Below are 25,561 nucleotides of genomic sequence, written 5' to 3' on the forward strand. Positions count from 1 at the left end.
TACTTCATTCAAGCCTACTCGTGACAATAAGCAATTTTCATTCCTCGACAACATTGTCTTTTTCCTGTGTGAATACTGACGAAAAATATTCATTTCGCACCTCTCCTATCTCCTCGGACTCTATGCACAACTTCCCACTACTGTCCTTGACTGGCCCTACTCTTACCCTAGTCATTCGTTTACTCCTGACATATCTATCGAAAGCTTTAGGGTTATCCTTGATCCTACCTGCCAAAGACTTCTCATGTCCCCTCCTGACTCTTCTTAGCTCTCTCTTTAGGTCCTTCCTAGCTAACTTGTAACTCAATAACTCCCTAACTGAACCTTCATGTCTCATCTTTACATAAGCCTCCTTCTTCCTCTTGACAAGTGTTTCGACTGCTTTAGTAAACCACGGTTCCCTTGCTCGACCACTTCCTCCCTGCCTGACAGGTACATACCTATCAAGGACATGCAGTAGCTGTTCCTTGAACAAGCTCCACATTTCCACTGTGCCCATCCCCTGCTGTTTTCCTCTCCATCCGATGCATCCTAAGTCTTGCCTCATCGCATCATTATTGCCTTTCCCCCAGATATAACTCTTGCCCTGCGATATACACCTATCCCTTTGCATCATTAAAGTAAACTTAATCGAATTGTGGTCACTATCACCAAAGTGCTCACCTACCTCCAAATCTAACACCTGTCCTGGTTCATTACCCAGTACCAAATCCAATATGGCCTTGCCTCTCGTTGGCCTATCTACATACTGTGTCAGGAAACCCTCCTGCACACATTGGACAAAAACGGACCCATCTAAAGTATTCGAACTATAGCGTTTCCAGTCAATATTTGGAAAGTTAAAGTCCCCCATAACAACTACCCTGTTGCTTTCACTCCTATCCAGAAGCATCTTTGCAATCCTTTCCTCTACATTTCTGGAACTTTTCGGAGGCCTATGGAAAACCCCTAACAGGGTGACCTCTCCTTTCCTGTTTCTAACCTCAGCCCATACTACCTCAGTAGATGAGTCCTCATCAAATGTCCTTTCTGCCACCGTAATACTGTCTTTGACTAACAATGCCACCCCTCCCCCTCTTTTACCACCTTCCCTGAGTTTACTGAAATATCTAAACACCGGCACCTGCAACAACCATTCCTGTCCCTGCTCTATCCATGGGTGCGATTCTCCGACCCCGCCCCCGGCATGTCCCGAATTTTCCGCAACCGGAGATTCGGCGGGGGCGGGAATCGTGCCGCTCCGGTCGGCGGAAATCCCCCAGCGATTCTCCGGTCCGCGATGGGCTGAAGTCCCGCCGCTGTCAACCACCTTTCGAATGGCGGAACAAGACGGCGCGGGCGGACTCCGGGGTCCTGGGGGGGGCGCGGGGCGATCTGGCCCCGGGAGGTGCCCCCACGGTGGCCTGGCCCGCGATCAGGGCCCACCGATCCGCGGGCGGGCCTGTGCCGTCCTCGTCTGAAGGGCCTGTTCCTGTGCTGTACTTTTCTTACTGTTCCTGTGCTGTACTTTTCCAAAATCAGTTGCATTCTTGGACACACTTGTCTCCATCAAGGACGGTCACCTCAGCACTTCGCTTTACCGCAAACCCACGGATAACCTCACGATGCTCCACTTCTCCAGCTTCCACCCTAAACACATTAAAGAAGCCATCCCCTAGCTCACCGTATACACAGGATATGCTCAGAAGAGGAGGAGCGTAACAGACATCTACAGACGTTGAAAGATGCCCTCGTACGAACGGGATATGGCGCTCGACTCATCGATCGACAGTTCCAACGTGCCACAGCAAAAAAACGCACCGACCTCCTCAGAAGACAAACATGGGACACAACCGACAGAATACCCTCCGTCGTCCAGTACTTTCCCGGAGCGGAGAAACTACGACATCTTCTTCACAGCCTTCAACACGTCATCGATGAAGATGAACATCTTGCCAAGGTCATCCCCACACCCCCACTACTTGCCTTCAAACAACCGCGCAACCTCAAACAAACCATTGTTTGCAGTAAACTACCCAGCCTTCAGAACAGTGACCACGACATCATACAACCCTGCCATGGCAATCACAGGACGTGGCAGATCATCGACATGGATACCACCATTACACGTGAGAACACCACCCACCAGGTACGCGCTACATATCTAGGATTGCAACGGGATCTTGATCAATTAGGCCAGTGGGCCGACGAATGGCAGATGGAGTTTACAAAGAACAAAGAACAAAGAAATGTACAGCACAGGAACAGGCCCTTCGGCCCTCCAAGCCCGCGCCGACCATACTGCCCGACTAAACTACAATCTTCTACACATAGTTTAATTTAGATAAATGTGAGGTGATGCATTTTGGCAGATCGAATTTAGATTTAATTTAGATAAATGTGAGGTGATGCATTTTGGCAGATCGAATCAGGCCTGGACCTACTCAGTTAATGGTATGGCGTTGGGGAGAGTTATAGAACAAAGAGATCTAGGAGTACAGGTTCATAGCTCCTTGAAGGTGGAGTCGCAGGTGGACAGGGTGGTGAAGAAGGCATTCGGCATGCTTGGTTTCATTGGTCAGAACATTGAATACAGGAGTTGGGACGTCTTGTTGAAGTTGTACAAGACATTGGTACGGCCACACTTGGAATACTGTGTGCAGTTCTGGTCACCCTATTATAGGAAGGATATTATTAAACTGGAAAGAGTGCAGAAAAGATTTACTAGGATGTTGCCGGGACTTGATGGTTTGAGTTATAAGGAGAGGCTGGATAGACTGGGACTTTTTTCCTTGGAGCGTAGGAGGCTTAGGGGTGATCTTATAGAGGTCTATAAAATAATGAGGGGCATAGATAAGCTAGATAGTCAACATCTTTTCCCAAAGGTAGGGGAGTCTAAAACTAGAGGGCATAGGTTTAAGGTGAGAGGGGAGAGATTCAGAAGGGCCCAGAGGGGCAATTTCTTCACTCAGAGGGTAGTGAGTGTCTGGAATGGGCTGCCAGAGGTAGTAGTAGAGGCGGGTACAATTGTGTCTTTTAAAAAACATTTAGATAGTTACATGGGTAAGATGGGTATAGAGGGTTATGGGCCAAGTGCGGGCAACTGGGACTAGCTTAATGGTAAAAACTGGGCGGCATGGACTGGTTGGGCCGAAGGGCCTGTTTCCATGCCGTAAACTTCTATGATTCTATGATTCTATGAACTCGGCCAACGTCTACCTCATACGCTGCAGGAAAGGATGTCCCGAAGTGTGGTACATTGGCGAGACCATGCAGACGCTGCGACAACGAATGAACGGACATCGTGCGACAATCACCAGGCAGGAATGTTCCCTTCCAGTCGGGGAACACTTCAGCAGTCAAGGGCATTCAGCCTCTGATCTACGGGTAAGCGGTCTCCAAGGCGGCCTTCAGGACCCGCGACAATGCAGAATCGCCGAGCAGAAGCTTATAGCCAAGTTCCGCACACATGAGTGTGGCCTCAACCGGGACCTGGGATTCATGTCGCATTACATTCATCCCCTACCATCTGGCCTGCAAAATCCTACCAACTGTCCTGTCTTGACACAATTCACACCTCTTTAACCTGGGGTTACCCCATCTCTGGATCTGTAAAGATTTAATCATCTGCTAATGTTCGCATTCCAAGCATTGTCTGGCATCTTTGAATCTGTCTTTATATATATGTTTCTGGAACATACCTCTTCATTCACCTGAGGAAGGAGCAGCGCTCTGAAAGGTAGTGACATCGAAACAAACCTGTTGGACTTTAACCTGGTGTTGTAAAACTTCTTACTAAGTTTGAAGAGTATCAGTACATCATTGACTAGCACTATTGTGGTCCACTCACTGTTGTAATCAACTTGATTTATTTGCTGATGAGCCTTCATTGTTGATTGAAATTCACCTTTCAGTTCATCTTCTGCATTTATTATTCCCACAAAGAAAGTATTTTCTGAGGAGAATAAATCTTCATCTTCCGTAAAATCTTTCTTGGATTCTTTATGTTCCATCTTATCAATGCCACGAGCATTGATTTGTTGTTGCTTCATAGTTGGATTGTGAAAAGTCGTTGTGGACTTGCATTGAGATGCAAAGTGGTTGAGCATTTTAAACATCGTTTTCCTTGTGCAGGGCACTTCCCCTTTAAGTGGGCGTTACCATATCGGTAGCACGTCATGACGTCATCTCTCTGATGCATGATGCACGTTCGCGCAAGCGCAGACCTCTTCTCTTGAGCCCCGCATCTTTGTATGAACTGTGCATGTCTCAAGCTGGAGTGTGTGGCGCGCAAGATAGCTGCCATCCTGAACGGGCTTCTTTGCTGCCTGCGACACCATTTTAACACTCTCAACATTGGGGTGGACTTTCGTGCCCTTTTCCCAGTGATAAAACTCCAAATATTGATTTCAGCTTTGCTCATGCAAAATACATTTTACGATCACGATTTTGAGCGTTAGATCGTTTTGTCTCAGTAATGCTTCTCTCAAACTTTCATTACAAAGTCTGTGAACAATTTGAACCCTTATTAAAGAATCATGCAAATCAGAAAGATTACATGTTTGTGCTCGCAGTTTTAAATCGGTGACAGGGTCTGCGATCGATTCGCCGTTTGTCTGTTACCTTTTATGAAACCTGAAACGCTTCAGTATGTCATCAGTCTGCATCTAGCAGTGGTCCTCAGACTTCACGATAATCACACCAAATTTGCTTTTGTCTTCGCCTTCGGTAAATATAAATGAATTCTCTATCTCTATAGCTTTCTGACCTGCCATTGACAGTAGCAGTGTTATTCTTCTGGCTTCAGAGGCAGTATTTAAATCATGCGCTTCTAGATATTGTTTGATATCTAGAATTGTTGTTTAAACAACTTCCAACTTAAATTTAAGTTACCAGAGGTTTTCAGCTGCTGTGGAGCTTGAACGTGGTCCATCGAATTGATTTGTTTTCAGGATCCGTTTGCTGCAAAGTCTTCCACAGTCAAACAGTTGGTACTGGAACATTCTTTTCTCTACCTAAGCTATCGAGTATTATTTGCTTAAAGCTTTTATCCTGGTACCATGTTATATTACTTCGGAGTAATATTTGTTACTCATTTGTTCCTGCCAAGTTGAGCTTAACTTAGGTGATGAATACTCGAAGTCGTCCAGTTGATAACAAATTAATTTATTGAGTAATTGTTCAAATTAGTCGTGAGTTCTTTTATTCAATACTTATACTAGTTCTAATTAGACAAGGTATATTTAGATGAACAATGATACTTATACTCTACACTCTGATCTTGCTAAACTTCTTGACTGTAGTCACAACACATCCAGAGTGGGAAAACAGATTGTGGCTGTTTATACACGTCTCATTAGTGCTGCCCTCTAGTGATCATCTGACTGTACTGACTGCACATTAACACTTCATGTATTTACATATACAGAGATCACTACACCTCTATTAACGCTGTTCCCCTCCCAACCAACCTAGACTCATTGAGCCACTCTGATGGACCCAACAAGTCACAGTCCAACTCCCCACACCACTCCCTTTAAATAGCCTAGCTGTTAAAGATAGCAAGGTAAGCACCACCCGCCACACCTGCCCCTGTCCAATCCACACACACCACCAAATCCAAGGTCTGTGATCCCCGTCCCCCACCCTCATCCCACATCCTACCATCTCTTGCGTACCTAATCGCCTAGCACAAAGAGCAGCTCAACGCAAGCTCAAAGAACAGGACCTCATCTTACTGGTTTCTTTTTCCCTCTGTGTTCTTCACTTGTCCCATTGCCAATCCATTTGAGTTCTGACAATGAAACCTTTTTCTCATTTGACCTCTCCTGCCCTCTAAACTATCAAAGCCCTTCTCTTTTGTTTTCCATTTTTCATTGTTTCACTTGCGAAAAACTTATTACATTTCTTACTTTCCCAGTTCTGATAACAGGAGACACACCTGAAGCATCAACTCGATTCCCGCTCCATAAATGCTGCCTGACCTCAGCATTTGATATTTGATTCAGATTTCCAGCATCTCCAGTATTTTTCTGGATCGTGTGTACTCTTCCTGGGGCAACCCTTGTCCCTGTCCGTCTGTCCTAACGGCCACCCATAACCCTCACCGACTGCCGAGGCCTCTGGCCGTGCGGCTTGGGGCTATTACTGATAGGGAATGGCAATCGTGGTTAAGTGAGCACTGCACACAACCCAAGTGGATTCCTGTGGGTGGGTGGGCCACGAAGCATGTGAGAGTCATTGAACTAGCATCTCAATCACACCTTAATGCCTGATCACTGCAGGAAGCAACACCACACACGCAGCAGCTAACATCTGTTCACCCAGGGGATGGGACACAGCTCCACTGCCCACAGTGACCCTCAATGTATTTGGCCTTCCTAGTTCCACCACTACATCTAGGTGTCTCCCAGGGTGCACTTCAGAGGTGGAGACAGCCACCTGCTTGCCTTCGATGCACCTGGCGGGCGTCCTCTGGGGCCGGAGGGCCCTGGTGCACTTGATGGGGACACATGTACAGCCGTGCTTCCGTGTCCCGTGTGCTGATCTCGAGCTGTGTCCTCATTAGTGGGATGGAACTCGGGGGAGCTGATGGCCACTATCCCCACTCCATGGGACAAGTTCAGGTTGGCACTCGGCACCCCCTCCTCCCGGACGAGCCCCGGGTGTCCCTGCTTTGCTAGCCTTGGTCCCCATGGTCCGCACGATTCTGTCGACGCCCTCGGCGATGCTCCTCAGTGACTGGGAAAAGCTCTGCAGCGCCTCGGCCATTCCCATCTGAGAGCGGGACATGTCCCGCAGAACCTCATCAAGGTCAGCCTGGTACTGGGTCACATCCCCCAGTGAGTCGGACATTCTGCCAAGACCCTGAGCCATTACCATCACCCACTGAGCGAAGCCTTGGTCACCTTCGCTCAATGTGTGGTCGTCATCCCAGCAGTATTGGCCTCAGTGCCACGCATTGCTGGTGCCATCTCCTGTGCCCATAGCCTCTGTGACTCCTCCAAGCGGCTATGGACCTGCTCGATTGTCTCCAACTGCTTCGAGTAACCCTGTTCCACAGGCTCAGCATCAGTCTGGAATCCAGCTGGGCCTTGACATCCAGCAGCCCTCCGACCACTGTTTGACCTGAGTGGTTCCTGCCTCCACCATCAGCAGCAGTGTGGTGCTCACCACATTGTGCCCTCGAAGCCTGACCACTAACATTTCCCACTGAGGTGTGAGTATCTGCGCTGGTGGAGGATGGGGATGACTGCTGTGCCATGACTATTACAGTGGAATCCTCGAAGCTTTCCTCCAAGGTGGTCTCCTCAGAGGCTAGAGAGGATGCCGCCCAGGATGGCAGACGTCGTCGGCTGGAGGACCTGCGGGAGAATGGACATGTGATCAGTGGGAGGGAGGGGGTCAGTCAGTAAGGCAACAACAACTCACGTTTGACAGGTCCCCCGGGTGGCCCGGTGGTTCCTCACCTTTGTAGCGTCCCCAGCCTCCACGTTGGTGACCGCTCTGTCCTTGGTCACTTCCAGGGCACGCGGAGTGAATTCTGAATGCAACAACTGATGGATAGCATCGTTTGAAAGAAGATTTAAAGAGTGACTTTATGAGTTGTGGAGTTTGGAAACACTGATGTGACAATCCTTGGGGGGAATTTGAGGAAAGAACCACAGAAAATTAGTTGAATGGCATCAGCCATTTGGTTTCAGAGTGGGTCGTTACCTTCAAAAACTTGATACATTTGTGAAGCTAAGGGGGGAGTAATACATTTGTGAAGCTAAGGGGGGAGTAATACATTTGTGAAGCTAAGGGGGAAGTAAATTGGTATTGTATTATAATCCAACTTTCCGTGTTTAATCGTTGTTTTTTTCTTCTTGCTAAAAATTAATTTGCCGTCCTGTACCTGTGTTCCTCCACAATTTCTAAAAAAAAGTAAAAGTTATGATCCTTTAAGCCAGTGGAATCTGTCTGTCCAATAGTGACACCAATAGGATCCTAACACTTTGGATTGAAAGAATACTACTGAGTGACAATTTTATGTATTCAGTCATAAGAAGCAGTGCAAATACTACACATTCTTACAAATGCACAATAATAATTTGTACCCTTCTCCGGGATTTGTGGGCAGAGTCTTCAGTAGCCACAGCCAGCTTTCTGGAAAGTCACTCCTGGATATAATATCCTCGTAGGGAGAATAGAAATCATCATCATCACCTGAAGAAGAGAGTAAATGGTAATTAGTAAGATACTGGTTCACATTTTCCATTCCAATTGTAAAAATGATACAGTATAATTCACAGCTGTACTTTAAAAGGCAGCACGGTGGCACAGTGTTAGCATTGCGGCCTCATGGCGCCAGGGACCCAGCTTTGATTCGGCTTTGGCTGACTGCCTGTGTGGAGTTTGAAAATTCTCCCCGTGTCTATGTGGGTTTCCCCCGGGTGCTCTGATTTCCTCCTCCCACAGTCCAAAGATTTGAAGGTTAGGTAGGCCATGATCCATGCACGGGGTAACGGGGATAAGATGAGGGAGTGGGCCAAGGTAGAGTGCTCTTTCGATTGTCAGTACAGACCTGTTGGACCAAATGCCCCCTTCTGCACTGTAGGGTTCTATGAAGAAGTGGGCTTGCCATGTCAGAGTTTCTGAGAAAACCCTGTTTAACCCACCACCGGTACCTTGAAGGTCACCATTGACCAAAACCTCAACTGGATTTGTCACATAAATACAGTGGTTACAAGTGCAAGTTAGGAGAGTTTGGGAATTCTGCCACGGATAACTAACTGCGTGTCATCCCAAAGCCATGAACAAGAGATTGAGATAGATAGAAACGGGTATGATATAATTGGGGTTACGGAGTGACCAGGGGTGGGAACTGAATGTCCCAGGGTTTCCAGTATTTAGGAAGGACAGGCATAAAAGAAAAGGAGTTGGTGTGTCACTGCTGGTTATAGAGGAAATTAACACAACAGTGAGAAAGGATCAGGAGCGCGATTCTCCGACCCCCCATCGGGTCGGAGAATCGCCGGGGGCTGGCGTGAATCCCGCACCCGCCGTGTCCCAAATTCTCCGCCACCAGAGATTCGGCGGGGGCGGGAATCGCACCGCGCCGGTCGGCGGGCCCACCCCCGGCGATTCTCCGGCCCGCAATGGGCCGAAGTCCCGCCACTGTCAACCCTCTCCCGCCGGCGTGGATTAAACCACCTTTTGAACGGCGGGGCAAGGCGGTGCGGGCAGGCTCCGGGGTCCTGGGTTGGGGGGGGGGGGGCGTGGGGCGATCTGGCCCCGGGGGGTGCCCCCACGGTGACCTGGCCCGCGATCGGGGCCCACCGATCCCTGGGCGGGCCTGTGCCATGATGGCACTCATTTTCTTCTGCCTTCGCCATGGTCTTTATGGCGGAGGCGGAAGAGACCCCCTCCCCTGCGCATGCGCGGGGATGACGTCAGCAGGCGCTGACGCTCCCGCACATGCGTCGCCCGGCGACGACCTTTCGGCCCCGGATGGCATGGTGCCAAAGGCCTTTCCCGCCAGCCGGCGGAGCGGAAACCACTCCGGCACGGGCCTAGCCCCTCAAGGTGAGGGCTTGGCCCCTAAAGGTGCGGAGACTTCCGCACCTTTGGGGCGGCCCGACGCCGGAGTGGTTCCCGCCACTCCATCCCGCCGGGACCCCCCGCCCGCCGGGTAGGGGAGAATCCAGCCCATTAGCTCTGACAATGTGGAGTCTGCATGGGCAGAGTTGAGAAATACCAAGGGGCAAAAAACATTCGTGGGTGTCATATACAGACCCCCAAAGTGCAGTGGTGATGTTGGGAATGGCATTAAACACGGAATTAGAGATGCTTGTAATAAGGGAAGAAGATAGAGATAAAGCAGGGAATTACAGACCAGTAAGCCTAACAGCTGCAGAGGGTTCAAAATTCTTGAATCTATTATCAAGGACTTTATAGCAGAACATTTAGAAAGCAGTGGCAGGATCAGTCAGTCCGTATGGATTTATGAAGGGAAAATCATGCTTGACAAATCTGTTGGCATTCTTTGAAGATGTAACCAGTACAATTGACAAGGGGGAACCAGTCGATGTGGTATATTTGGACTTTCAGAAGGCGTTTGACAAAATCCCAATAAGAGATTATTGTGCAAAATTAAAACATATGGGATTGGGGGAAATGTATTGAGGTGGATAGAAAACTGGTTGGCAGAGAGAAAACAAAGAGTAGAAATTAATGGGATGTTTTCAAATTAGCAAGTAGTATCTAGTGGGGTGCCACTAGGTATCACAATATATATAAATGATTTGGTTGAGGGAACAAAATGTAACATCTCAAAGTTTGCAGATGATAACAAGTTGGGTGGGCGGGTGAACTGTGACGAGGATGCAGTGATCCTACAGCATGATCTGGACAGGTTGGGCGAGTGGGCAAATCAATGGCAGATGCAGTATAATTTGGATAAGCGTGAGTTATTCACTTTGGAAGCAAAAACAGGAAGGCAGATTACTACCTGAATGGTTGTAAATTGGGAGAGGGGAGTGTGCGGGACCTGGGTGTCATTGTGCACCAGTCGCTGAAGGTAAACATGCAGGTGCAGCAGGCGGTAAAGAAGGCTAATGGTATGTTGGCCTTCATTGCAAGAGGTTTCGAGTATAGAAGCAGGGTTGTGTTGCTGCAATTGTACAGGGCCTTGGTGAGGCCACACCTGGAGTATTGTGGGCAGTTTTGGTCTCCTTCTCTGAGGAAGTATGTTCTTGCTCTCGAGGCACTGCAGCGAAGGTTTACCAGACTGATTCCAGGGATGGCGGGACAGTCATGTGAGGAGAGATTGACTAGGTTGGGATTGTTCTCGCTGGATTTCAGAAGAATGAGGGGAGGATCTCACAGAGACGTATAAAATTCTAACAGGACTAGACAGGGTAGATGCAGGGAAGATGTTACCAATGCTGGGTGTGTCCAGAACCAGGGGTCACAGCCTGAGGATTCAGGGTAAACCATTTTGGACAGAGATGAGGAGACATTTCTTCACACAAAGAGTGGTGAGCCTGTGGAATTCATTACCACAGGAAGTAGTTGATGCTAAAACATTGAATATATTCAAGAGGCGGCTGGATATAGCACTTGGGGAGAATGGGATCAATGGCAATGGGGAGAAAGCAGGATTAGGCTATTGAGTTGGATGATCAGCCATGATCGTGATAAATGGCGGAGCAGGCTCGAAGGGCCAAAAGGCCTCCTCCTGCTCCTATCTTCTATGTAAGTATGTAAATCAGGAGTGAAATGGAATACTTACATTTCTAAAACTAACATTACTTAGGCTCAACTAATTTTTCTATGGCTTCCAACTCTTTGTCACTTGTTTATATTTTTGAAATATTTTGCTTGGCTTTGAAGTTATTCTGGCCTCACAATTTAATCACCTGGGCTGAAAGTTCATCTTGGATGATCGCACTGAAATGGGCAGTATTACACTGGACATTTATATGTGCACCACTGCACATTCAGATGTATTGCAGTCAGAGGAACTGAATTTGGTGCAAAGAGTAGACCAAGCAGCCATTATGATGTTTCCTGTTTGCCCAAACACGCACTAAAAAACTCTACCCAAACAACTCTCCTCCGCACGGGAAGATTTTTCTCCACCTTCACAGCACTTGGGCAGCACGCTAGCACAAGTGGTTAGCAGAGGAAATACCTCTCCACCGCATCCCCACCGCCAAACACACCCTGAGCAAGCCAGCACCTGAGTGACCGGGTCACATGGGAGATTGTGACCTCATTCGAGAGAACGAGAGCAGCGGAGGAGGGAAAGTGACGTAGCAAGCGAGAGGAGTACCCGGTAAGACGGGGGATGAACGGGCAGAAGGACAGAGAGGGGCGAGGGAGAAATGAGACAGAAACTCCCGGGAGGGGGTTACTGCACACTCGGGAAAGCTAGCGCCGGGACTATGCAACAGAGCAAGGCCTGACGGGGGCGACAGCGCCAGGCACGGAGGTGGGGAACACACAACAAGGACTGGGGAACAAAGGGAGATCGGAGCTGGGGGAAGCGGGACAAAGGAGGGGAAGCATGGGAAAGGAGGGTAAGGGGAGGACTGGGGCGTGGGGGGGGGGGGGACAGAGGGAGGGGGTAATAATAGGGCCAAAGCAAGAGCGGCAATATGGCTACAAAGGGCCGCAACCAGGGGTCCGGAGCAAAGAAGCACTGCAAGTAACCACCCAGTACGGTCTCTGGGGAATAGGAGACCCCAGAGTGCAGGGGCAGATCCACATGGTGGATGCACTGTAGGCAGCCATGTTGGGTGCCCCCTGGACAAAGGGAAACCCCAGAGCACAGGGACCCGACCGCATGGGGAGAGCAGTGACAGTGGCCATCTCGGACAGCCCCCTAACAAAGGGAAACCCTTGAGTGCAGGGGCACATCCACCAGGTAAATATGGTTAATCCCACAGGAGCCGGGAGGACGACAACAAAACCCCACCAGGATAGTCACCTGGGGTGTCAACGGCCCAGTCAAAAGATCCAGAGTCTTCACCCACCTAAGAAACATGAAAGCTGACATAATCTCCCTCCGGGAGACACACCTGAGAGAGCAGGGCTGGCAGCGAGTAAAGAAAGGCTAGGTGGACAGACCTACCATTCCTGTTACAGGACGCAGGCCAGGGGGTGGCAATACTGATCAACACAGGGCTAAATCGCTGGCTTTGAAAGCAGACCAGCAGCACGGTTCAATTCCCGTAACAGCCTCTCCGAACAGGCGCCGGAATGTGGTGACTAGGGGCTTTTCACAGAAACTTCATTGAAGCCTACGTGTGACAATAAGCGATTTTCATTTCATTCATTTTCATAAGAGGACGATGTTTAAGATGAGGAAGATGGTTACGGATTCAGGGGGCGGTACATCATGATCAGCGAGGTGCCCTAGACGGGGCACCGATAGGGCTTGTTAACATTTACGCTCCCAACTGGGACGACACAAAATTAATTTAAAAAACCATGGCGGAAATCCGCGACGTAGCGGCGCATCAACTGATAATGGGGGGGGAGGGAGACTTTAACTGTGTACAGGACCCACGGACAGACAGGTCAAATCCCAAAATAGGGAATACCTCAAACATAGCGAAGGAACTCGGTCGGTTTATGGAACAGATGGGGGCGGTGGACCAACAACAAAGAACAAAGAAATGTACAGCACAGGACCCTTGGAGGTTCACCCACCAGTGGAGAAAGAGTTCTCCTTCTTCTCCTCAGTGCACAACGTATATACCAGGATTGACTTCTTTGTGGTGGGGAAATCGGTGCTTCCAGGATTGGTCAAAGCAGAAGACTCCGCAATCGTAATCTCCAACCACGCTCCACATTACATTGATGTGAGGTTGGAGACAGGCAGGGCCCAATGCCCCGCATCGAGGTTGGACATTGCTCTACTAGCCGACACGGCTTTCAGCGAAAGGGTATCACAGGCCATAGCGGCGTATACGGAAAACAGCCAAAACGGGGACATCTCACCCTCCACGCTCTGGGAGGCGCGAAAGGCCGTGATCAGAAGAGAAATTATCGTCTTCAAAGCGCGAAGAGATAGGGAGGAAAGAACGGCTAGGCAGCAGTTGGTCGATTCCATACTGTAGGCAGACCGTAAATATTCCGAGGACCAACCGTACAGCTGCTGGCGGAGAAGAAAAAGCTACAAATGGACTTTGACCTGCGCTCCACAAGGAAAGCAGTGCACCAACTCCGCTAGGCATGTGAGACCCGATACGAACACGGAGACAAAGCCAGCCGCCTGCTGGCACACTAGCTGAGAAAGCAGGCAGCCACTAGAGAGATTGCGCAAATTAGAGACAACAGAGGCACATTTGAAACAGACCCAGAAAAGGTCAACAAAAGCTTTGGGGCCTTCTACCAAGGGCTGTGCACCTCAGAGCCCCCAGCAGGGGACTCAGGGATGAAGTGGTTCCTCGACGGACTGGACATGCCAGTTGGGGGGGGGGAGGGGGGGGGGGGGGACATAAAATGGGGCCTGGAAGCACCACTAGAACTGGGAGAGATCATGGAGAGTATTAGCTCCATGCAGGCGGGGAAGGTGAAATGAAAAAATGAAAATCGCTTATTGTCACAAGTAGGCTTCAAATTAAGTCACTGTGAAAAGCCCCTCGTCGCCACATTCCGGCGCCTGTTCGGGGAGGCTGTTACGGGAATTGAACCGTGCTGCTGGATTGGATTGGATTGGATTTGTTTATTGTCACGTGTACCGAGGTACAGTGAAAAGTATTTTTCTGCGAGCAGCTCAACAGATCATTAACTACATGAGAAGAAAAGGGAATAAAAGAAAATACATAATAGGGCAACACAACATATAATGTAACTACATAAGCACTGGCATCGGGTGAAGCATACAGGGTGTAGTGTTAATGAGGTCAGTCCATAAGAGGGTCATTTAGGAGTCTGGTGATAGTGGGGAAGAAGCTGTTTTTGAGTCTGTTCGTGCGTGTTCTCAGACTTCTGTATCTCCTGCCCGATGGAAGAAGTTGGAAGCGTGAGTAAGCTGGGTGGGAGGGATCTTTGATTATGCTGCCCGCTTTCCCCAAGCAGCGGGAGGTGTAGATGGAGTCAATGGATGGGAGGCAGGTTCGTGTGATGGACTGGGCAGTGTTCACGACTCTCTGAAGTTTCTTGCGGTCCTGGGCCGAGCAGTTGCCACACCAGGCTGTGTTGCAGCCCGATAGGATGCTTTCTATGGTGCATCTGTAAAGGTTGGTAAGGGTTAATGTGGACATGCCGAATTTTCTTAGTTTCCTGAGGAAGTATAGGCGCTGTTGTGCTTTCTTGGTGGTAGTGTCGACGTGGGTGGACCAGGACAGATTTTTAGAGATGTGCACCCCTAGGAATTTGAAACTGCTAACCATCTCCACCACGGCCCCGTTGATGCTGACAGGGGTGTGTACAGTACTTTGCTTCCTGACGTCAATTATCAGCTCTTTAGTTTTGCTGGCATTGAGGGAGAGATTGTTGTCGCTACACCGCTCCACTAGGTTCTCTATCTCCCTCCTGTATTCGGACTCGTGGTTATTCGAGATCCGGCCCACTATGGTCGTATCGTCAGCAAACTTGTAGATGGAGTTAGAACCAAGTTTTGCCACGCAGTCATGTGTGTACAGGGAGTAGAGTAGTGGCTAAGTACGCAGCCTTGCGGGGCGCCGGTGTTGAGGACTATTGTGGAGGAGGTGTTGTTGTTCATTCTTACTGATTGTAGTCTGTTGGTCAGAAAATCGAGGATCCAGTTGCAGAGTGGGGAGCCAAGTCCTAGGTTTTGGAGCTTTGATATGAACTTGGCTGGGATTATGGTGTTGAAGGCAGAGCTGTAGTCAATAAATTGGAGTCTAATGTAGGAGTCCATGTTTTCGAGATGCTCTAGGGATGAGTGTAGGGCCAGGGAAATGGTGTCTGATGTGGACCGGTTGCAGCGGTATGCGAATTGCAGTGGATCAAGGCGTTCTGGGAGTATGGAGGTGATGCGCTTCATGATCAACCTCTCGAAGCACTTCATTACGACTGAAGTCAGGGCCACTGGTCGGTAGTCATTGAGGCATGTTTGCCTCAATTTAAGTTGGTTCTTCTTTGGTACCGGTATGATGGTGGTCTTCTTGAAGCAGGTGGGGACCTCGGAGTGGAGTAGGGGCAGGTTAAAGATGTCCGCGAATACCTCTGCCAGCTGGTCCGTGCAGGCTCTGAGTGCACAACCAGGGATCCCGTCCGGGCCCGTCGCCTTCCGAGGGTTCACTTTCAGGAAGGCCAATCTGACTTCCAAAGCTGTGATGGTGGGTATGGGTGAATTATGGACTGCTGGGGCACTCGACAGCGGATTGTTGGTTACCTGCTCGAACCGAGCATAGAATGCATTAAGTTCATCGGGGAGGGGTGCGCTGCTGCCAGAGATACTGTTCGGCTTCGCTTTGTAGCCCGTTATGTTGTTTCGTCCTTGCCACAACCGCCGAGAGTCTGTCTGTGACTCTAGCTTGGTTTGATATTCTCTCTTGGCATTCCGGATGGCTTTGCGGAGGTCGTACCTGGATTTCTTGTACAGGTCAGCGTCGTCTGACTTGAACGCCTCAGATCTGTCCTTCAGTAGGGAGTCAATCTCACGATTGAGCCATGGTTTCCGGTTGGGGAACGCACGTACTGCTTTCTTTGGCACGCAGTCGTCCACACATTTGCTGATGAAGTCTGTGACGGTGGTGGCATACTCATTTAAGTTGGTCGCTGAGTTCTTAAATATGGACCAGTCCACTGTCTCTAAGCAGTCACGTAAGAGCTCTTCTGTCTCCTCGGACCAGCACTGCACAACCTTCTTAGCTGGATTCTCCCGCTTGAGTTTCTGCTTGTATGCCGGGAGAAGGAGCACCGTCTTATGGTCTGATTTCCCAAAGTGCGGTCGGGGGATGGAACGGTAGGCGCCCTTGATTTTTAAGTAGCAGTGGTCAAGAGTGTTGTCGCCCCTGGTGGGCCAGGAGATGTGCTGGTGGAATTTTGGCAGTACACTCGAGGTTGGACTTGTTGAAGTCTCTGGCCACGATGAAAAAGGCCTCCAGGTGTTCTGTTTCGTAGTTGTTTATTACTGTGTATATGCTGGCCTGCCTTGGTCTGCTTTCAAAGCCAGCGATTTAGCCCTGTGCTAAACAGCCGGTACAGGCACCGGATGGGTTCCCGGAAGATTTCTACAAAGAATTTGCGACAGCCTGGCCCCGCACCTGCGGGAGATGTTCACAGACTCGCTGGCTAGGGGCACACTGCCACCTACACTAGCACAGGCCTCAATCTCGCTAATACCTAAAAAAGACAAAGACCCAACTGAATGCGGGCCACACAGACCCATCTCACTGCTAAGGCCACATTTGGAGTACTGTGTACAGTTCTGGTCGCCTCATTTTAGGAAGGATGAGGAAGCTCTGGAAAAGGTGCAAAGAAGATTTACCAGGATGTTGCCTGGAATGGAGAGTAGGTCTTACGAGGAAAGGTTGAGGGTGCTAGGCCTTTTCTCATTAGAGCGGAGAAGGATGAGGGGCGACTTGATAGAGGTTTATAAGATGATCAGGGGAATAGATAGAGTAGACAGTCAGAGACTTTTTCCCCGGGTGGAATACACCATTACAAGGGGACATAAATTTAAGGTGAAAGGTGGAAGATATAGGAGGGATATCAGAGGTAGGTTCTTTACCCAGAGAGTAGTGGGGGCATGGAATGCACTGCCTGTGGAAGTAGTTGAGTCGGAAACATTAGGGACCTTCAAGCAGCTGTTGGATAGGTACATGGATTACGGGAAAATTATATAGTGTAGATTTATTTGTTCTTAAGGGCAGCACGTTAGCATTGTGGGTAGCACAATTGTTTCACAGATCCATGGTCCCAGGTTCGATTCCGGCTTGGGTCATTGTCTGTGCGGAGTCTGCACGTCCTCCCGTGTCTGCGTGGGTTTCCTCTGGGTGCTCCGGTTTCCTCCCACAGTCCAAAGATGTGCGGGTTAGGTGAATTGGCCAATGATAAATTGCCCTTAATGTCCAAATTGCCCTTGGTGTTGGGTGGAGGTGTTGAGTTTGGGTAGGGTGCTCTTTCCAAGAGCTGGTGCAGACTCAAAGGGCCGAATGGCCTCCTTCTGCACTGTAAATTCAATGATAATCTATGATTAATCTAGGACAAAGGTTCGGCACAACATCGTGGGCCGAAGGGCCTGTTCTGTGCTGTATTTTCTATGTTCTATGTTCTATGTAAACGTAGGTGCCAAAATGCTGGCCAAGATCCTAGATAAAAGACTGGTGAAGTGCGTTCCAGAGGTGGTCGCAGAGGACCAGACGGGCTTTGTTAAAGGTAGACAGCTAACATCGAACATCAGGCACATGCTGAATGGGATCATAACCCCATCCGGGGAGAGAACACCAGAGGTGGTCGTTTCCCTGGACGCAGAAAAGGCCTTCGACAGAGTCGAGTGGAAGTGCCTTATGGAGGTACTGGAGCGGTTCGGGCTCGGATCAGGGCTCACCTGCTGGGTGAAGCTCCTATACAACGCTCCCGTAGCGAGCGTACGGACAAACAACACCAGCTCCCAGTAATTCCAGCTGCACAGAGGCACCAGGCAGGGATGCCCGCTGTCCTCACTGCTGTTCGCCCTCGCCATCAAACCACTACCGATCGCTCTCAGAACAGCAAAGAACTGGAGGCGGATCCATGGGGAGGCAGAGAGCAGAGTCTCGCTCTTGGCAGATGATCTGCTCTACATCTCAGACCCATAAAGCAGCATGGAAAGAATCATCACTCTCCTGAAAGAGTTTTTTGCCTTTTCGGCCTACAAATTCCACATGAGATCTTCCCGGTGAACCCGCAAGGGGGAGGGGCAGCGCTGGGGGGGGGGGCTGCCATTAAAACAAGCCCAACACAAATTCCACTACCTGGGGATCCAAATCGCTCACGACTGGACGGGGATCCACAACTGGAACCTGACCAGCCTGACAGAGGAAGTCAAAAGGGACCTGCAAAGCTGCAACACACTCCCACTCTCCCTCGCGGGGAGAGTGCAGACGATCAAAATGAACGTGCTGCACAGGTCTTCCTGCTTAGATCTATATCCCCAAGGCCTTTATCAACTCACTGGACAAGTTAATCATGGCGTTTGTATGGGGGGGAAGAATGCAAGGATCCAAAAGAAGGTCCTGCAGAATCCAGGGGAGGGCCTACAATACTACCACTGGGCGGCGACAGCAGAAAAAGTAATGGGATGGCTTAAGGAGCCAGAAGCTGACTGGGTACGTGCGGAGGGGGTCTCCTGCAGTGGAACCTCGCTCTGGGCCCTCGCACGGCGGCACTCCCAACCCCACCCAAAAAACACTCCAGAAGCCCAGTGGTGGCAGCCACCCTCCAGACCTGGAACCAATTACAGCAATAATTCGGTCTGACCAAAATGTCCGACAAAGCCCCCATCTGCAACAACCATAGGTTTGTGCCAGCGCTCACTGACGCTTCTTTAAAAGGTGGAGACAGGGCGGGGGGGACACTGACAGTCAGAGACCTATACACCGATGGCAGGGTCACAACACTGGACGAACTGACAGAGAGATTCCAACTAGCTAAGGGCAACAAGCTCAGATCCCTGCAGCTTATAAACTTCCTCCGGAAGGAGACAAGGACGTACCCACGACCACCGCGACAGACACTACTAAAGGAATTATTGGACACAAACATTCTCGTAGAGGAAACTGCAGCGACATGTACGAACAACTGGTAGAGAGGACTGACACTGTACTGGACGCAGCAAAGAGGACGCAGCAAGGAGGAAAAAGACCTGGGGCTCGAAATAGGGTGGGGACTCTGGAGCGAAACACTACGTAGGGTCAACTCCACCTCCATGTGAGCAAAACGCAACGTGACGCAACTAAAGGTGGTACATATAGCCCACTTAACAAGAACCTGAATGAGTAGGTTCTTCACGGAGGTGGAAGACAGATGTGAACCCAGCCAACCACGCCCACATGTTCTGGTCTTGCCCCAGACTGGTGGGGTACTGGACAGCCTTCTTCGAGGCAATGTCCAAAGTGGTGGCGATGAGGGTGGAGGCGTGCCCGAAAGTCACGGTCTTCGGGGTATCAGACCAACCAGATCTCTTCATGGGGAGGAGGGAGAACGCCCTTGCCTTTGCCTCCCTGATCACCCGCCGTAGAGTCCTGCTCAGCTGGCGGTCAGCAGCACCACCCAAAGCTGCAGACTGGCTATCTGACCTGTCGGAATCTCTCCAAATGGAGAAAATCAAATTCGCCATCCGCGGGTCGGAAGGTGGCTTCCTCAGAACATGGGAGCCATTCACCCAAATGTTTCGGGATCTGTTTGTGGCCAATGAACAAACAAATAAATAATCAAGTAGCCAAGAGCCAGGGGAATATAGCCAAGACATGAGAAAAGAGAGGGAAGGGAGGAAAGACCCAGGGGGGATGGGGAATGGGGGGGGGGGAAACAGTGCAAGAGGGGATAGCCAAACACAGCTGAAAAGAAATGGGAGCTGCAGCGAGAGAGAGGAGGGGAAAGGGTGAGGGGGGGTGGGGGCAGGGAAGGGGAGGAAGCAGGGGACAGGGAAGAAGGGGCAGAGAATGTGGTAAACCACTGTTACACCTTTATTAGGTGATGTAAGGTAGGACCTGCCTGCTGGCTCCGCCCAGTAGGCGGAGTATAAATATGCGTGTTCTCCATTCAGCAGCCATTTCGCCAGCTGCTGTGGGAGGCCACACATCTGAGAGCAATAAAGCCTCAGTTGTATCCAACTCTAGTCTTTGTTCAATTGATCGTGCATCAATTTATTGCTCTAAGATTTTCCAGAAGATGGACCTCCGTATCAAGCCAGATCGCCTGCAGCTGGATCCGCAATCAAGCGACACCAAAAAGGACTTTAATCACTGGCTAGCCTGCTTCGAGGCGTACATCAACTCGGCGCCCAGACCTGTTCCGGAGGCTCAGAAGCTACAGATCCTGTACTCAAGGTTGAGCTCCAACGTGTTTCCGCTGATCCAGGACGCCACGAACTATGCCAACGCCATGACGCTTCTCAAAGAAAACTACGCACAGAAGACGAACACGCTCTTCGCCAGGCACGCACTCGCCACTCGCTCTCAACTCCCTGGTGGGTCCATAGAAGACTTCTGGCGGGCCCTAATCCCACTAGTCCGGGACTGTGACTGTCAGGCCGTTACGGCCACTGAACATTCGAACCTCCTTATGCGGGACGCGTTCATTACGGGGATTGGGTCGGACCACATACGTCAAAGACTGTTAGTAGGGGCCATGCTCGATCTAGCTGAGACAAAGAAGCTAGCGCTCTCTAAGACGGTCACCTCGCGCAACAGTCAGGCCTACAGCCCCAGCCGCACGGCCCACCCCTCCTACGCATCATGGACCCCATAAACGGCCGCCCCAGCGGGGCCTTACCCAGCGCCTGCGCCACGCACCAGCCAGCGCACCCCGGGCCGCAGATGTTCCTTCTGCGGCCAGCAGAAACATCCTCGCCAACGCTGCCCGGTCCAAGTGGCCCTTTGCAAGGCTTGCGGCAAAAAGGGGCACTTCACCGCGGTATGCCAGGCCCGCGCGGTCGCCGCTATCGCCCCCATCCCCCTAGTCTACACACAATGGGCGCCGCCACCTTAATCTCCCCAGACCATGCGCGGCCAGTGGGCGCCGCCATCTTCTCCCCCTCAGTCCACGTGTGTCCCATGGGCGTCGCCATTTTGTCCCCCGCAGGATCTTCAGGCGCCGCCATCTTGTCTCCCCCACGGGGCATGGACACCGACAGCATTCCAGGACCTGGGCCCCCCCAGGCTCCCCAGCATCCGATGCCAGCGACGACCGACCACGACTCGCCTCAGTGACGATCAACCAGTCTCGTCCGCACAACCTGGCCACCGCATCGACCAGCGTGAAAATCAACAGCCACGTGACCTCTTGCCTGCTGGACTCTGGGAGCACCGAAAGCTTCATATACCAGGATACAGTAAGGTGCTGCTCCCTCGCGGTACACCCAACCAACCAAAGAATCTCCATGGCCTCCGGATCCCATTCCGTCGTGATCCGGGGGTAATGTACGGTCACACTCACGGTCCAGGGCGTAAATTCAGCGGCTTCCACCTCTACGTCCTCCCTAACCTCTGTGCTGCTCTCCTACTAGGCCTGGACTTCTCGCTTTGTGCGGCCACGCGACCCTAAAGGTCGATCCGCCTTCTCTCTTCGCAAATCTAACCCCGGATTGCAAACCCATCACCACCAGGAGCAGACGGTACAGCACCCAGGGCAGGACCTTCATCAGGTCCGAGGTCCAGCGGCTGCTTCGGGAAGGCATCATCGAAGCCAGTAACAGCCCCTGGAGATCCCAAGTGTTAGTTGATAAAACTGGGGAGAAACACAGAATGGTCGTGGACTACAGCCAGACCATCAATTGGTACATGCAGCTCAACGCGTACCCCTTCCCACGCATATCTAATATGGTCAATCAGATTGCACAGTACTGGGTCTTCTCAATGGTAGACCTCATATCCGCCTACCATCAGCTCCCCATTCGTAAATCGGACCGTCCATACATTGCTTTCGAGGCGGACGGTCGGCTCTATCACTTCCTCAGGGTTCCCTTCGGCGTCACTAACGGGGTCATGGTCTTCCAAAGGGAGATGGACCGAATGGTCGACCGGTACAGTTTTCGGGCCACCTTCCCTTACCTAGACAACGTCACCATCTGCGGCCATGACCAGCAGGACCACAATGCCAACCTTGCCAAAATTTCTCCACACCGCCACTCTCCTCAACCTCACCTACAACAAGGAGAAGTACGTGTTTAGCACGACCCGCTTAGCCATACTTGGCTATGTGGTCCAGAACGGAGTTCTGGGGCCCGATCCCGACCGCATGCGCCCCCTCATGGAGCTTCCCCTTCCCCACTGCCCCAAGGCCCTCTAAACGCTGCCTGTGGTTCTTCTCATACCAAGCCCAGTGGGTCCCAAACTATGTGGACAAGGCCCGCCCACTCATACAGTCCACACACTTTCCCCTGGCGGCCGAGGCCCAACAGGCCTTCGCCCGTATCAGAGCCGATATCACCAAGGCCGGGATGCACGCAGTAGACGAGACACTGCCCTTTCAAATGGAGAGCGACGCATCGGACGTCGCCCCAGCCGCCACCCTCAATCAGGCAGGCAGACCCGTGGCATTCTTCTCCCCCATACTTCGTGCCTCAGAAATTCGGCACTCATCCGTCGAAAAAGAGGCCCAAGCAATTGTTGAGGCTGTGCGGCATGGGAGGCATTACCTGGCCGGCAGGAGATTCACCCTCCTCACTGACCAATGGTCGGTAGCCTTCATGTTCAATAACACACAGCGGGGAAAGATCAAAAACGATAAAATCTTGAGGTGGAGGATCGAGCTCTCCACCTGTAATTACGAGATTTTGTATCGCCCTGGCAAACGCAACGAGCCCCCAGATGCCCTATCCCGAGGTACATGTGCCAGTGCACATTGAGGCCGACTCCGGACCCTGCACGACAGCCTTTGTCACCCAGGAGTCACACGGTTGTACCAATTTGTCAAGGCTCACAATCTGCCCTACTCCGTCGAGGAAGTATGGACAATCACCAGGGACTGCCAGGCCTGTGCGGAGGGCAAGCCGCACTTCTACCGACCGGACCGTGCGTGCCTGGTGAAGGCCTCCCGCCGCTTTGAACGCCTCAGCGTGGTTTTCAAAGGGCCCCTCCCCTCCACCGACCGAAACACGTATATTCTCAGTGTGGTCGATGAGTCCTCCAGATTCCCCTTCACCATTCCATGCCCCGATATGACGTCTGACATTGTCATCAAAGCCCTAAACACTATCTTAACTCTGTTCGGTTTCCCCGCCTACATCCACAGTGACAGGGGATCCTCATTCATGAGCGATGAGCAGCGTCAGTTCCTGCTCAGCAGGGGTATCACCTCCAGCAGGACGACCAGCTATAACCCCCAGGGAAATGGGCAAGGAGAGAGGGTGAACGGGACAGTATGGAGGGCCGTCCAGCTGGCCCTACGGTCCAGGAACCTCCCAGCCTCTCGCTGGCACGAGGTCCTCCCTGATGCACTCCACTCCACTCGCTCACTGCTGTGCACCGCCATTAACAACACACCCCATGAACATTTTTTTGCCTTCCCCAGGAAGTCCACATCCAGGGTGTCGCTCCCGACTTGGCTCGCAGCTCCAGGACCAGTCCTGCTCTGCAGGCACGTCCAAAACCACAAGGCGGACTCGTTGGTGGAGAGGGTGCAATTGCTCCATGCAAACCCCCAGTATGCCTACGTGGCGTTCCCCGACAGCTGCCTGGATACTGTCTCCCTCAGGGGCCGGGCACCAACAGGTTCCTCACACAGACACACCCCTCCGGCCTGGCGCCACCCTCCCCTCCCCCGGCGCTCCCAGCATTAACCCCACCAGGACCATCCATCCTTCCCCTGCCCACGCCCGAGGATGAAGAGGATTTCGGCACGCTCCCAGAGTCACCGAACATCGGGCCAGCATCGACATCGCCGCCACCACTATGTTGCTCCCAGCGGAACATCAAGGCACCGGACCGGTTAAACCTCTAACTGGCACCGGACTTCAAATTACTTTTTTTTTCTGCTCAAATACTGTAAATATAGATTCATTGCTGTATATAGTTCTCCACCATCCCCGCCGGACTCAATTTTAACAGGGGGTGAACGGGGTAAACCACTGTTACACCTTTATTAGGTGATGTAAGGTAGGACCTTACTACAGGTTCGCCGGTAGTCCCTGCCTGCTGGCTCCGCCCAGTAGGCGGAGTATAAATATGCGTGTCCTCCATTCAGCAGCCATTTCGCCAGCTGCTGTGGGAGGCCACACATCTGAGAGCAATAAAGCCTCAGTTGTATCCAACTCTAGTCTTTATACAATTGATCGGGCATCAGAGAATAATAGAAGGGAGCCAGAGGGGAGGAAAGACGAGGGAACATAAACTGGAAGGAGAGCATAGGAAACGACAATGACCACAACGAACACAGGAGGGCAACAGAGAGTAAGAAAGTACAGGAGGAAGGAGCGACAGACGACCGAGATGGAGGCAAACACACAACAGCGAAAACCGACCGGGAGAAGCAAGTAACATCAGGGAGGCGCCCCGCTCACCCAGTTTTGGTTTGGTTTGCCTGTTCTGTATGTACCTTATTTTTTAAAAAACACAGAAAAGGGGGGGAGAAAGCCATCCCTCTCGGACAATGACACCTTTAACGTAATTGTCTTTCCATTGCTTCTAGGGGCTGGTGTAGCACACTGGGCCAAATAACTGGCTTTGAAAGCAGACCAAGGCAGGCCTGCAGCACGGTTCAATTCCTGTACCGGCCTCCCTGAACAGGCGCCGGAATGTGGCGACTAGGGGCTTTTCACAGTAACTTCATTTGAAGCCTACTTGTGACAATAAGCGATTTTCATTTCATTTCATTTTCATTTCTGTGTGTACACTTCCCCAGTTTTTATTTTCCCACCCCTTGGTTTTTTAGTTGTGAAGTATTTTTGTTATCTCTTTTTGGTTTCTCTATGTGTACATCTGTAAATATACCGTATAAAAAAAACAATAAAGAACATTTTTAAAATAACTATGACATTTAATTTGGGTTACCAAGGAGAGAAATAATTGATGCTTACTTCTCGCTAAAGTTAGTTCAGTTTTTCTGCGTTGATCCTTAAATTCTTGGAGATGGTTGCAACAATCAAGGAAGGCGGCTTTACACTCTTCGCCAAGTCGTATATTCCTTGCTCTCTTGGTACATGAAAATCCCATGGAGTTAGGCATCATTCCAACACGGCAACATCTCAGCTGAATTTTGGATTTGTACTGACTGACTAAAATAAAAAGATATGATGAATCAAATAGGAAAATTAAATATAAAAATACCAAAGAAAAGGGAGTTAAATATGCCTTTGAAAAAAACGTTTCAAAGAAATGTGGAAATCATTTTCCGGAGATGTTTAACAGCTCAGGGCTTTTGTATGAATCATTAAAAAACCACACTTTTATTTTCAACACGCAATTAAGTTTAT

General features: G+C 50.7%; 1 protein-coding gene across 1 annotated transcript in view; it reads right to left on the reverse strand.

The window, feature by feature from the left end:
• Positions 1-25,561, reverse strand: part of LOC140403206 (complement C3-like) — a 294,404-nt gene that overhangs the window by 145,046 nt on the left and 123,797 nt on the right. The window contains exons 17-18 of the mRNA XM_072490959.1: positions 25,166-25,363; positions 8,079-8,187 (exon numbers count right to left, since the gene is read on the reverse strand). Coding sequence (XP_072347060.1) covers positions 8,079-8,187; positions 25,166-25,363 — 307 coding nt within the window. The remainder of the gene's footprint in view (positions 1-8,078; positions 8,188-25,165; positions 25,364-25,561) is intronic.

The sequence above is a fragment of the Scyliorhinus torazame genome, chromosome 27 (assembly GCF_047496885.1).
Source record: "Scyliorhinus torazame isolate Kashiwa2021f chromosome 27, sScyTor2.1, whole genome shotgun sequence".
NCBI classification, from domain to species: Eukaryota; Metazoa; Chordata; class Chondrichthyes; order Carcharhiniformes; family Scyliorhinidae; genus Scyliorhinus; species Scyliorhinus torazame.